Source organism: Neopsephotus bourkii, unplaced genomic scaffold (genome assembly GCF_033783945.1).
Source record: "Neopsephotus bourkii isolate Nb327-2 ecotype Australia unplaced genomic scaffold, CSIRO-AGI_Nbou_v1 NB_53, whole genome shotgun sequence".
Lineage (NCBI taxonomy): Eukaryota > Metazoa > Chordata > Aves > Psittaciformes > Psittacidae > Neopsephotus > Neopsephotus bourkii.
Window position 1 is genome coordinate 1,268,726 of NW_026900570.1, and position 14,462 is coordinate 1,283,187.

The 14,462-nt window shown below is 39.9% G+C and overlaps 2 protein-coding genes and 1 long non-coding RNA gene across 3 annotated transcripts in view; 1 reads left to right on the forward strand and 2 right to left on the reverse strand.

The window, feature by feature from the left end:
- Window positions 1-14,462, reverse strand: part of XYLB (xylulokinase) — a 105,559-nt gene that overhangs the window by 90,441 nt on the left and 656 nt on the right. The gene's annotated exons all lie outside the window — the stretch shown is intronic.
- On the reverse strand, window positions 4,942-14,374 carry LOC133209860 (uncharacterized). The gene is made up of 3 exons (XR_009724780.1): window positions 14,306-14,374; window positions 6,625-6,814; window positions 4,942-5,854 (listed from the first exon to the last, which is right to left on the reverse strand). It is a non-coding gene; the product is annotated as an uncharacterized LOC133209860 (long non-coding RNA).
- On the forward strand, window positions 5,868-11,641 carry CUNH9orf152 (chromosome unknown C9orf152 homolog). Its single transcript, XM_061348700.1, has 2 exons — window positions 5,868-6,921; window positions 10,482-11,641. The coding sequence occupies exons 1-2, from the start codon at window positions 6,693-6,695 to the stop codon at window positions 11,048-11,050; spliced, it is 798 nt and encodes a 265-aa protein (XP_061204684.1). The 5' UTR covers window positions 5,868-6,692; the 3' UTR covers window positions 11,051-11,641.

Sequence of the window (14,462 nt, forward strand, 5' to 3'; positions counted from 1 at the left end):
TCTCACCTTCTTTTCACGGACAGTTTTATGAGGTCAAAATGGAGTAAATCTAATCATCTGGCTGGGGATATTAAAGATAACAGGAAGGGATTCTACAGGTACATAGCAAATAAAAAACAGATTAGGGAGAATGTAGGCCTCCTCAGGAAGCTCTCGGGTGAACTAGCTACACAGGATTTGGAGAAGGCTGAGGTTCTGAATGACTTCTTTGCCTCAGTCTTCTCTAGCAAAGGCTCTGACCGCACCACCCAAGTCCTGGAAGGCAGATGCAGGGACTGTGAGAATGAAGACCTTGGGCCCACTGTAGGAAAGGAACTGGTTCAAGACCATCTTAAAAATCTGAATGTGCCCAAGTCCATGGGTCCTGATGAAATCCATCCGTGGGTCCTGAAGGAGCTGGCGAATGAAGTTGCTAAGCCGTTGGCCATCATATTTGAAAAATCATGGCAGTCAGGTGAAGCTCCCGACGACTGGAAAAAGGGAAATATAACCCCCATTTTCAAGAAGGGGAAAATGGATGACCTGGGGAATTACAGACCAGTCAGTCTCACCTCTGTGCCTGGCAAAATCTTGGAGCAGATTCTCCTGGAAGGCATGCTAAGGCACATGAAAAACAACAAGGTGCTTGGTGACAGCCAGCATGGTTTCACTAAGGGGAAATCCTGCCTGACCGATTTGGTGGCCTTCTATGATGGGGCTACAGAACTGATGGACAGCGGTAAAGCAGTTGATGTCATCTACCTGGATTTGTGTAAAGCGTTCGACACTGTCCAACACGACATCCTTGTCTCTAAATTGGAGAGACATCAATTTGATGAATGGACCACTCGGTGGATAAAGAACTGGCTGGATGGCGACACACAAAGAGTTGTGGTCAGTGGCTCAATGTCCGGCTGGAGACCAGTAACGAGTGGTGTCCCTCAGGGATCGGTGTTGGGACCGGTCTTGTTTAACATCTTCATCGCTGACACTGACAGTGGGATTGAGTGCGCCCTCAGCAAGTTTGCCGATGACACCAAGCTATGTGGCTCGGTTGATACGCTGGAGGGAAGGAATGCCATCCAGAGGGACCCTGACACGCTTGTGAGGTGGGCTGATGCCAACCTCATGAAGTTTAACCATGCCAAGTGCAAGGTCCTACACCTGGGTCGGAGCAATTCCAGACACAGCTACAGGCTGGGCAGAGAAGAGATTCAGAGCAGCCCTGCAGAGAAGGACTTGGGGGTGCTGGTCGATGAGAAAATGAACATGAGCCGGCAGTGTGCGCTTGCAGCCCAGAAAGCCAACCGTATCCTGGGCTGCATCAAAAGGAGTGTGACCAGCAGGTCAAAGGAGGTGATCCTGCCCCTCTACTCTGCTCTCGTGAGACCTCACTTGGAGTATTGTGTGCAGTTCTGGTGTCCTCAACATAAAAAGGACATGGAACTGTTGGAACAATTCCAGAGGAGGGCCACGAGAATGATCAGGGAACTGGATCACCTCCCATATGAAGATAGGCTGAGAAAGTTGGGACTGTTCAGCCTGGAGAAGGCTGCATGGAGACCTCATAGCAGCCTTCCAGTATCTGAAGGGGGCCTATAGGGATGCTGGGGATGGACTCTTCATTAGGGACTGTAGTGATAGGACAATGGGTAATTGGTTAAAACTTAAACAGGGGAAGGTTAGATTGGATATAAGGAGGAAATTCTTTCCTGTTAGGGTGGTGAGGCACTGGAATAGGTTGCCCAAGGAGGTTGTGAATGCTCCATCCCTGGTGGTGTTCAAGGCCAGGCTGGATGAGGCCTTGGGTGATATGGTTTAGTGTGAGGTGTCCCTGCCCATGGCAGGGGGTTTGGAACTTGATGATCTTAAGGTCCTTTCCAACCCTAACTATTGTATGATTCTACGATCTTGTTTGTCACACTAATTTAAGAAACCAGAAAATGATAAAGGAAGGCTGAGGAACTGCAAGGGAAGATGTCAGGTTTCATTTATTTAAAATCTCTAACTCGTAAATACCTTCACTTTCCTTTTAGACTTGTCTCTACACATCATCATTTCTAAAAGAGAATCTCTAAGTCTTCAGTGGGCAAGCACAGCAGAACTACAAAATAAACAACAACTCCTGACCTTATCTTTTGGATGCTGATTGTTTGCACTGGGGGAGATTCCAGTCCTAACAATGCAAGCATCCAACAAGAGTGAGCAGCCCTCTAACAAAGCAAATTTCAGCATTTTAGTTTACTTACCACAGCAACTAACACTCCAATGGAAGATTATTTAATCCTCAGATTAATTAAATAATTAAATAATTTAAATAATTAAATCTCAGGATTATTTACAACAGAGTCAAGACAGAGTAACAGATTTTTAAATGCTGATTAAGCCAGGCACAAAACACACATACAGAACATCTGCTGCATTTAACTCCTCACAACCAGCACAATTCAGTTGGAGATGAATCCAGTGACTTCAGTGTGACCAAATTTATCATCCACAAGGTTAAAAAAACCCAACAAAACCCAAACATGATTCTGCAAAGGGAACTGGATAGCACCAACTTCCCAATATATGCAAAGCCAGATAAGTAAGTATTAGAAGTAAAGCACACCTGCGTTCTGCAAAAGCCCTCCCAGTCACTAGGGACTGGATCAGTGGTACTGCACTCTGTCACTTGGGAACCTTGGGGATCTAAGGAACAGAAATTTGGCAAGCCATTTTACAACCTGTACTAACCAGGCAACATTCTCAGACCACCTAACAAAATAACATTCCTGATTTATCTTGGATATATAGATATATTGATATATACCTATATACACACACACAGAGTCTAATCATATTTATTTAAAGACCTCAAAGGGATGAAAGGGGAAAACAATCCTATCAAGGAAATGTGAGGGTAGACTACATATCACCCAAGCTCACCAAACCTTCACAGGGACTTGAAGGACAGCTGGGCCACTCTCCCTCTGATAGATTTGAACCCTGTATGTCTGAAAGTACATGAAAAGTCAGATCAGAAGAAACATCTCAAGATCATACTGAAAACTTGAATTACAGGCTTTTTCATCCCATTAGCATGTACACTTAGAGAGCACCAAAAAGTAATCCTGCATAATCAGAAAGTTCTGTGCTCTTAACTACTTACACAAAGCCCTAACTGGGGCCAGCTTTGAAGTTGCACTTTCAAGCAATAGAAATATATATGCTCTTATCAAAAAATCACATTAAAAAGTAAACAATTACTATTGATTATACTAACACTGTCTGGAACTCGAATAATAGCAGCCAACCTGTTTCTACCTTTCTTTTTGTTATTATATTTTCTAACAATAAAATAGTCACTTTCTAATGCTTAAGGCTGCATTTAAATTATATTAAAAAAAGAAATACAAACACTCTAAAAAGCTAGAGAAAGGGGACTGTCACAGTAACTCTGATTTTCCTTCTCAGTGCCAATTAAAATCCAAGATATTTGTATTCTATCTTTGTAACCTGCCTGAACAGTGTTGGACATGTCTATAATTCTGCATATGAACAACATGAATAATATACCCTTGGTCTCAGGTGTACAGTAAAATACAGTGGTACAGGAAGTGCATTCAGTCAGTTAACCATTATGAGCATTTTTAATTATCTTTAAATCAACAATTATTCCTATAAGGTCCTCCAAACATTTTTTAAATAAAACCTGATTTCCTACTCACAAATTAATTAGTGTGAGATAAAATTAGTTGCATCTTTTTAAATGAGATTTTGCAACCAAGGTCAAGAGCAATAAATATTTACTTCAAGTTGTAAAAGACATTGCTTTTGGATTATGAAGTATTCTCAATTTTTTTGCCTCAAGGAAATGAAGAATTACTTGCATTGTGTGGCAGAAGAATAGACATAAGGGAAATACGGCACTTCAGACTTCAGTTGGCAATCAAACAAAGATCACTCATAGATGATGGTTTGGACGGGCGTTTGCTCAATTAAAGGCAAGTTTTCACACAAACCTAATCATAGTAATAAATTTTCAGAACCTGTATTACTGTTAGGAAATACGTGTGCTAGTGCTAGGAAATGGCTTGACTGCTTATACCCCTCAGCAACCTGCAAGGAAAGTGGAGGCCTCTAACATTTAGGACTAATAGTGCCACCTGCTGTGTATTTTGAAAGTATACAGTGGTCTAGAGATCCAAGTGACTCAATTTAAAGACAGAACGATTGACTGATTCAAACAGAAGTCATAATTTTGTGTGTATTTATGACAATACAAAATTTTTTGTTGTTGTTATTAGTAATACCTAAACAGGCCAGGGGTACAAAGAAAGCTGTTCCACTATGGTTTAAGAACAGAACTGGTGGATAATCCATTTTCAAGTTTATCTAAGCCGTATAACACAGATTAGCTACCACCAAACCACTATTAACCCTATGCACTTTGTGATACTATGTGGGCTCAACCTGCAACTCCCTTTATGAATCATACATTGGTTGCAAATTATTCACAGAACACATATATATATGTGTGTGTGCCTGTGTGTATATATACTCACACACACAGATACACACTCCTTGCTAACAAAGTATACACACAGCAAAACACATACACACAGATATATGTACACACACCTCTTGAGAGTGAATCAAGATGCGCTGTACACAGGCTTTCCCTGAAAAGGCAACAAACTCCAATGTATATGGGATTGGTTCCGCAAAACATAAGCTAATCTTTTTCCTGCTTCCACCACTCTGCTGTACCTCCTGGACTTGCTCATTTCACTGGGCATCTCGTGTGGTGAGGCATTGGCACAGGCTGTCCAGAGAAGTTGTGGCTGCCCTGTCCCTGGCAGTGTTCAAGGGCAGGTTGGATGGACTTTGAGCAACCTAGTCTAGTGGAAGGTGTCCTGCCCATGGCAGGCGGGGTTGGAACTGGATGACCTTTAAGGCCCATTCCAACCCAAACAACTCTATGATTCTTTTCCCAGTTTCTGGTTTTGCTGCTTATCCATGCAATTGTTTGGGAAGAAACTGCCTTGTATAATCTGTTTGTACAACTATGTGTGATGGCTCTTCCATAATCCTGAGGGAATGGTACAGTACAAATAATAATAATAATTTCTGATTAGATACTAACTTGTACTTTAAATGCTCTTCTAGTGAACAGTTAAGTGCTTATCTTTTAAGACAGAGTTCACATTTCACATTCAAGGATGCTATCCTGGTACTTCTTTCTGTAATACATAGTCGGATTGCACAACTGACTTTCACAGGAGGTCATTGAGTCAAATAACGTGACTGGAATTTTAAAAAGGTTGGGTAATTTTTATGACCATTAATAATGTTTGTATTGAATGCCAGCTCAAACTGTGACGAGCTAAATTAAATCTCCTGCCCCAGTGTATACACCAAATGCCTGAAGGTCCAAAGGAGGACCCCATGTGGCAACAACTTAGAATACTGAACAAACAAGGCAAGTGAAGTACCCCTTGCTACAGAGCCCTTCATGTTTGTCACTGCTGAAGGCAGAATATCAAAGTAGATCTACCAAAGCCATGATACATCAGAACAACTCTAATATGACGTGTTTTTTTCCAAGGTCAAGAGAGAAGCTAACTTGAAGAACATCTACAGTGTCTGACAAACTGCTGTGCTTACCGTTCTTTCCGTGGCTAAGGCAGAAGAAGAATGCAGTTGAAGTAGGCAGCATGATTTGCAAGACACAAACATATTAGGAAGGCAAAAACTGATGATTAATAAGTGAACTACAGCAGACTTACATGTACGCCTGTTGTGACTTATCAGAAGTCTATGCACTGCATAACTAGAGCCTTGTCACATGCACAGCTTTCAAAGGGATTCCCAAGATCCACAAGATTTGAGCCTGAATCAGTAAATAATTTATGATGCAAAACATAATTTTTGACAGTAACTGGAAAAATACAGCACACCAGCATTCTTTCCACCCTCTGCCCTTTCACAGTGTTTTTTTATGCAATGCTTTCCACTGCAAGGAAGCCAGCAGATGTACAATTATATTAAAACTACTGTTTAACTGTATTACTTTTTCACATACTACTTTCTTGGGCCCTTGAAACAGGCTCATATGGACCTATTGTGGGGACAGAAACTTGCAACTCATAGCCCAAACACAGTCTCATACCTTACTTGATACATTTTTGAAAGAAAGCGACAAGCACAAAATTGAGGTATAATAAATCCTTCCATCCCACACCATTGCCCCAAGATGTGTGGAAAGAATGAAACTGAATAAAATTTAAGGAAGGGAAAGTGGAGAGGAAAAGACACAAAGTACATGGGAAGAAACCTGATGAAAGATTTCCCTGGTGGAATTACTGTCTTGGGGAGGTCACCATGACAGCGTCCCTTCAAGAATTCACATTGCTACAATAAACCAGTATTACCCAGCCCTTTGTGCACCTGACTGTGTTCAATGAGGTTTTGTATTTCACTGTGTTTTTTGGCAAAGTTTCATATGCTCACAACCTTAAGTCAACATTAAATCAAGTTGCTCAGTTATAATCATGAACTCTGTGTGCAGTAGCTCCAGCCACACCACATGAAAACAAGCTGGCTGAAATCCACAACTTCAGAGCAGACCACGCAACTTTTGAAAGAAGTCACCTCACTTACAAGAAAGTTACTTCTTCATTTATGAAGAATTCAGATGCCTCATACCTGATTTGCTTATTCCCAACACAATGAAGGAAAAGTCCTGCTTCTGCATGAGTTTTTCTTCCTTGTTGGAGCAGATGGTGAAGGCTTACAAATACATGACTGGTATTTTTTCAGTGACTCATACCTCAGAGCAACAGGCTTCAGACTGTGATAAGCAGCCAACAGAGATGGATGTGAGCTTTCTTGAGGAGCAGTATGACCACATAAAACAGAAGCAAAAACTGCAATCACACGTTATTGTTTTTAAAACAGGTATGCTTATATTTATAGGGAAAAAAAATGCCAATGTAGATGTAATGACTGTTTCTTTAAATCTTTAATAACTCCTAGATTTGTTCTTCTTATGCTTAGCTTCAAAAGAGGTATTAAGTGAATTCCTTTTCTGTTATTTTGGGGTTTCATTCTTTTCACTGAAATATGGTCTTATGTTTATACATGATGGTGAAACATTAACATGAATTTGAAACAGATGAAAATTTTTGAGTAAGGTTTTACAGGTTTTATGTCAGTAAAATTCTAAACATAAACGTTAACCTACAGGAGCCATGTCTTTATGTCTAGCATCACTGTATTTGTGCAGTCTATTCTGTAACATTTCTGCTCTCTTCAATGCTTCTGTCAGAACAAGCAATTATGGGTCTTTTGTCTCCTTCCCCCTTTTTTGTCTGTATAAAGAAATGTGTCCTACAAGACTACAGGAAGCAAAAACAAGTATCAAGTAACTAGCGAGTTGGGTTTTTGTTAAAAAGTAACTTATACTAAGAGTCACAGTGAGAAACTCTTAGAAGCTTTGAACAAGAGGTCCTGGTTTTAAAGTATCTTCCCTGCAAATTGCTTGGAAAGTACATACATAGCAAACAATTAAAGGTCTGTATCACTCATCTACCTGCTATGTCAGATATATTTTCAACATTCTTTCACTCAAATGTCTAGAAATTCTTTAAACATATATATATATATATATATATACAAGCTTATTGCATCAGGTATGAAAAGGCAACTAACTTGAAGACAAAACAGCCCATCTCACCAGCTATAGCAAAAATATAAGTTGGTTAAAGAAAGGAAGCAGAAGTTTGTGTACAGATTAAACATAACTAAAGCTTCAAATATAATGAATGTAATCAGGAGATTTTTTTTTTGCAAGGACACCATTTGGTGATTAAAGACAGTCAGACTGCACAGTTTCTGGTAAGTTTAAAATTTAGTAGAGCTGGAAGTTCACATACACATAATCCAAAACATTCACAACTACTGCACTCAACTTTAATCTTCAAACAACCTGCATGGAAAAGGTTCATGTTACTGTTAGAAGCAGTTACATTTGAGGGGTTTTATAATGCTGAGTGCTCAATGTTCTGAAAGTTGATCTTACACATTCCTAGGGTTTGGAAGTTGGGAAAACCTATTACATAGCTCAGCACTTTGAACCTGTTATATGCATCTGTTGCCAAGAATATGTCACGCAGAAATGAACACTGCCATACTGGGATAGCCTCATGCCCTACACTCTTTAAAGTTACAAACTTAAACTATTCAGAAACTCCAGCTAGTACCAAAAGGCAGACCATGTATGTATCAGTATTTTGTATTGATAGTAAATTGTTTCCCTACCTAGAGGTTAAATCATGGCTAGGCTGGGAAGGGCATTGATGACAATAGTATCACCACAACCCCACACATACATACAAACCTCAAAGGCCAGACACAAAAATCTCATGGAAAGAAGGCAGCTTCAATACTTATGGTCTTAAAAATCCCTGCCAAAGGTCTTGTTCCTGCATGACAGACCAGCTGTCCTGCCACGATACCATAGGGGTTTTGAGCATTTCAGATATATTGCACTGCAGCTGGAATGGTAATTCTTGAGGACTTTCAGCTTTGTATATCACTACCTATTTGCCAGAGTCATGAAGTTGTGGACCCTTAAACAGAACTTAAGATCCTCTAACCTCTCTGGGTTTTTGATTGGTGGGTTAGTAATTGAGAAGTCACCTGAAAACAACTTTCTTCTGTTCCTTCCCCAGTAGACACAGACACATTTGTGCTTCTGCCTGTTCCTGCTTATTTGAGAACAAAGAGCAGGACAAGATTTAAAAGTTCCCAGCTATGGGATTATACAGCTGTGTCTTCATTATTTATTGACTAAGAAGCTGGGGGGGGGCGGGGGGAGGGGGGAAGGGGGAAATGTATTTGCTTTAGGAATTAAATAGGAGCATTCAGCACATGCAGTCACAAGAGAATAAACACTGAGACTGACTTGGGAATCTTCCAAGTATTTCCCAAGCTAACTTGAAATAAGATTAACTTTTCTATTACATACACACACCTGTATCTCCAAGCTCTGAGTGTGCTTTAGTCTCCTTTGTCCTGGTAACACTGCAAGAGAGCAGAAGATGTGGGTTGACACGATTCTCACTCCCAGAGCCATGCTGCAGAGCACCTCTTACATCAACCTTATGTGGTCCACCCAGGGAGCAGTAAAAATTCTCTATTATGCTGGTGGTGTTGCTTCATCAGTGGGAGCCAAAGACAGTTATAAAAGCCCCTCCTGTTGTACAGGTTCATTTGCTGCCAGTAAATTAGCTGGATCTTCAAATATTTCCTTGTAAAGATGGTATGAAAGACAGCTATAAAAGGGGGGGGGGGGGGGGGCCCGTTAAAGGCAGCATCCTATTTGAACTACGTTCATTCCAAATTCAGGGTTACAGTTCTTTTAAAATGGCTATCCAGATATTGTGTTTTAGAATATAATCATCACTGTTCTATGTCTACTTTTTCACTTTGCTTCATAACTCCTATTGCAACAGACACGATTCCTACAACTCAAGCCTGTAAATAAGGGTCAGTATTCTGCACAACTTCTACTTTAAACTAGATTTACACTAACTGAGGTATATTTCATGAGTACTTGCAATGCCAACAGCACTGTTTAGCTTTAGTGTAAGTGTAGCTGTTCAGTTTCTAGTCAAGGCACAGAAAGACAGTCATATTCAGTAATTTGATGGCTCCTACATGTAATTAAAGTAGCATTACCATTTCTGTCCCTAATACCTTATATATTTCTTACAGTTACTTTCATACTGTGTTAGAAATTAAGCTACAGGCATTGAAGAAAAAAAGAGAAGAGACCAGATTCTCTCCCACTGTTAACAGCTACTCTATACAATCCATGGAGCAGGCAGATTTTTCCTCTAAGTGATCATTTAGGCAACAAGAGTGTGATAAGCTACTTACTTTACACCATTTATACTTATAATAATAAAATTGCAATAAAATATTAAAATACACGCCTAGATGTTAATGATCCCTCATTAAGAAGGAAAACATTCACAACTTGTTTCATCTAAAACTGGTAACAGTATTTTTAGATTGTTATTAGAAGCTTCAAACAGTATCAAACAAAACATTTTTGTCTTTCAAATTACAGCACTTACCAACACACTGAGGAAATCCCTACTCACCTTAAGAAGTTTTCCTTACAAGCAATTAATTACTGAAAGTCAATTCTTAGTCTGTGTTGTTAATGAGTCTTAGAGTACCAGTTAGATCAATATTGACTCAATAAATCTCCATTTTTACTTGCCTAACCCTAAGGTGCCATTTATGTCCTTAGAACTGCAAAACCAAGCATGAAATATTATTACTCCATAAGCTGGTATTCAAAAGAACTTGCACTATTCTCAGCCACAGATGGGAAAAGTATAGATAAATTCACCTGTGAAAGCTCTTCAGTTGAGTTTATGCTACAGAAATTAGACCCTTGATTTCTGCCACCGTAAGTAACGTGCATAAATGCATTTCTCTTGTAGGTGAACATGAATCTGTTATCCCAGAATCAATGGTCAATACTGTTATAATTAATAAAAAAGTTAGATCAAAGTCATTTACAGAGCATGCTCCTGTCAGAAAGGTCAGACTGGAGATGACCAGCAGTGGCAACACACAAGACAACTCACTATGGCATACCCATCTGGGAATTCATCGTCTGGTGCAAGCCCCTTATAAGGGAGTTACCCAGGATGTCTTCCACTGCAAGAACGGATCGTGCAACTTTGATAAAGACAGACTGATTTCACAGGGAAACAGCACACTACAACCCAAGGAATTAGAAGGAGCTAATGAACTATCTGCACCCAGTCAACTGAGAAGTTCAAGCATGTTGAACAGTTTCAGTAAAGAGAATGGCAGCAGCATTTCAAGCACCTGCCCAAAGCCTCCTCCAAAATCAGCCACTTCAGCAGTTTGGACACATCAACACAATTCTCCTACAAAATGCATGTCAGCCTGCAATAAACTGAACTTTTACCCTTTCCCTAATAAAAAAGGGCCAAGAATTTCTGAAGCAGCAAAGAGGCTTGGATTATATGTCTCAGAATGAAGACATTCAGTAATACATAAAACTTAGAAAAAACCTGAATGAAAAATAGCATTCCTACTTACACTGATTGACCTGCTGAGGGTCTATTACTTTTACTAGCCAAAGAAGATCCTTACTACATAACCTGTTGTTTTATAGTATAATGTAAAATGAAACATTCTTACAAAGATTCTGGGCTGCAATGACAGATACTCACTTCTGTTACTTGAATCTTGAGATACAAGAGCAATTTCATCTCTTTTTGTCTTTTCTTCTCCTCCTTCTTTTCAGGTCACTGATTCCAGAAACTAAGATTTTATCACATCAATACATGAAATACCTAAAAGAGCCATAGCAAAGACTAGTAGAACTATTGATGAAGCAATCAGGATAAATTTCAGCAGAGTAATATTTACTTTAGACAATAAACAAGTAACAAATGAAACAGTATTGAAGATGATTGGTGCAATTGATGTATGATTTCATCACTCACTTTCCTTAAAAAAAGATATTGAGGATACATTCTGATGTGTGTATTTTTAACATTAACAAAGTGAATCCCTGCTCATTTCTATTGTTTTAATGGTAATAAATTAATGCTTTAATAGTAAATGTCACCTTTTTCTGATAAAATCTATAATACGTATTGTTGGCTCCCATTTATCCCCAGTATTTAATTAGAAAACAAAAGTCTGGAATAATTCCTTAGCTCCCTGGTACCACATATCCACAAACCTTCCTTACCAGAGCATTATGCCTCTTTCTGCTGTTACAACTGTTTGTGCAAAAAGGGAGTATAACCATTTCAACTACACAAATATAACTGTAGGATTAAAACTGTTTTTCATAGGATTTAACACCTTCTCCTGTGGCTTAACTGCACTGCAAACATGTTCAAGTTTTTAAGGGTGAGTAGTTATTGCAGGTCTCCCCTTCTGCAAGATCTTCAGAGGAAAGAAACCCTCTTCTGTGGGTGCTGGCTCTTCCGAATCATTCCATATCTGAGCCTTGAAAGGACAGCAAAATGAAGATCAGGCGGATGCCCCATAAAGCTCTTCATGATCCCTGGAAGCAAGTCTGCAAGCGCACATCCCCAGTTACCACATTTATCTCAAAATCACACTATCCACACACAAAATGTGAGAAGAAAAAAAAAAAATAAAAAAAGATGCTCAGCTGTGGTTTATGTCCTTCTAGACACAAACTCTTGTCAGCGTAAGATATCTTGGAAACAGAGTGACACCAATGTGCTAATAAAAGCACACTGTCAAAGAAATAAGAGTATTATTCATTTCCAATAGGAACTACCATTTTCTTTGCACCCAACATGACTTCAAACCATTAATTCTTCCTGTAATTCCACTGGCTTTTGTTGTGCTCGATGGAGCATACTACATCTGGAGATGCATGCACAGATCTGTCAGAGCCCATGCTTCCATTGCAGAAGACTCGTGGCAGTAAGTGTATCACAATACTTTGTAAAGTCCACAAGAATAGGAAAAAAAAAAATGGAATATAATGCTATTTTGCTTCATTTGGTGAAACATTGTTTTCACTACGCCACTCACCAGTTTCAGACCCAAACTCTGTAGCATCCCACACCGATCCAGCCACCACTAGCAGGCAAACGCTTTATCTCCTGTAAGTGACAGTCCTTAAACCAGTGTGGAAATCACCAGCTATTACCAACAGCCATGAGTATGCCTCAGTAACTCCTGAAGAATTTTCCACTCACCCTCAGCAAAAGCAGCAAAATGAAGACATAGGTTTGGTAAGAGGTGCTCATTGTGATTTTTCAGCTTTTCTAGTGTTTTCAGTTAACTGGCCTGCCTAGACTACTTCCCAGCTCAGATGCCGATTTCTGTTCCTGGGTAGGCACCAGACATTAATAAAGGATTATAGCTACATTGTTATCTTACTTAAACACAGACCTTGAATATGCTGATTTAAAACTCACTGCAGGTTTATGCATAGTCTAAATAACTTAACTGCTTTGTGATCACCTTTATACAAGCACTTTGTCCTTTTCCTGATGTTTCTCTAGCTATTGCTGTGATTCGTACTGATTGAACTTGTTAAGAACAGGCCTTTTGCCTTCTCAGAAGTCTTCCAACTTTATTCCCAAGGACATTGTGGAAAACAACTTCAGTAAATTTTTATTTGTTAATGATGTAGTTTTGGTTATGACAAAAGTTGCCATACTTACACTTCAAGAGACTGAAAAAATACACAGGCTCATTGTCTAAGAAGACTCCCCCCCTCTCCCCCAAAACAGCTGCAGTAAAATAAAACAGGGAAACATGAGAAAAAAAAAATAGAAACTTCAAATATTATAAAGTCCAAGTTTTCAAAATCCATTACTGTTAGCTTGTTCATGTTTGGTGATTATGGGACAGGAACTTTCATCATTCTATTACCATAGTTTCTAAGTTACATAGTTACCAAGTTTCAGGCACTGAGCTCAGGACTGTCATAAAAGCAAGTGTGCCCTTATTTTATTACTGGGCAAACTTAACTAATTTATGCACACAGGGGAGCCTGGAATCCTGAATTTCTAGTTCAGTGTCTTGTTCACAAGCTCATGATACCTGTGAGGTTCCCATTACTGAAGCTGCAGTTGACAGTACCCCCACTTAGTCTGTATGACTACCTAATGACCCTATGACCCACACATACCCTGTATGACTACCTAAAGAAGAATGTTTTATGTAAGGACAGTCCTGCAGACCTATCTACCCTGGAACAAATAATACTCCAATGCAATGATTTCAGTCACACATCAGAGCAATTAGAATACAATCCCTCCACTGCTGGGACAGCTGGTCACAGGGAAGAATTAACCCCACATGAGTTAATTATTTCTGGTGTAACCCATTGCAAGAACACATCTTTTACAGGCACCAAAAAGATTCCAGAAACAAGCCCCAACCCTTCAAGGACCTCATATACAAATACAACATTGAGCAGCCTACATTGCACAGCCAAATGTCTGCACAGCTTGCACCTTACTCCTGCTATTGGGCATTATGGGAACCAGAAGTAATATTCCAGCACCACCTCAACTTGAGGTGGCGTTTAGAACCAGACTTGCACATAAACCATATATTCTTCTAGCCCAGCCTCTGAAACCAAGTTAACTTTTGACAGTCCCACAGCCAAGCACGTGTCAACCACTGCTGAAGGGGAACCACCAGGTCCCATACAAGAGCTCACCCCGAACACTGCTGCCCTCAAGGAGCACAGCAAAGAAAATCACACATCAGTCCTTCCTGGCACCTTCCACAGCACTTCAGCCTTTTGGGAAAGACTCCCTCAACACTTCTGGTCACAGCTTTACCTCATAAATTGTGAGGTGCGGCTGCAGGGCATTCAGCCTCCTCCAGGCCCCAACCCCTACTGGAAGAGAGCGCCGCTTCATAGCACGTTGAGGGCC

What these genes read in the sequence shown, in the direction of transcription:
- CUNH9orf152 (XM_061348700.1), top strand. Translation starts at nt 6,693, where the DNA reads ATGAAGGAAAAGTCCTGCTTCTGCATGAGTTTTTCTTCCTTGTTGGAG. An exon ending in CGTTATTGTTTTTAAAACAG is followed by an intron (nt 6,922 to 10,481) that starts GTATGCTTATAT and finishes TTTCTCTTGTAG; the next exon opens with GTGAACATGAATCTGTTATC.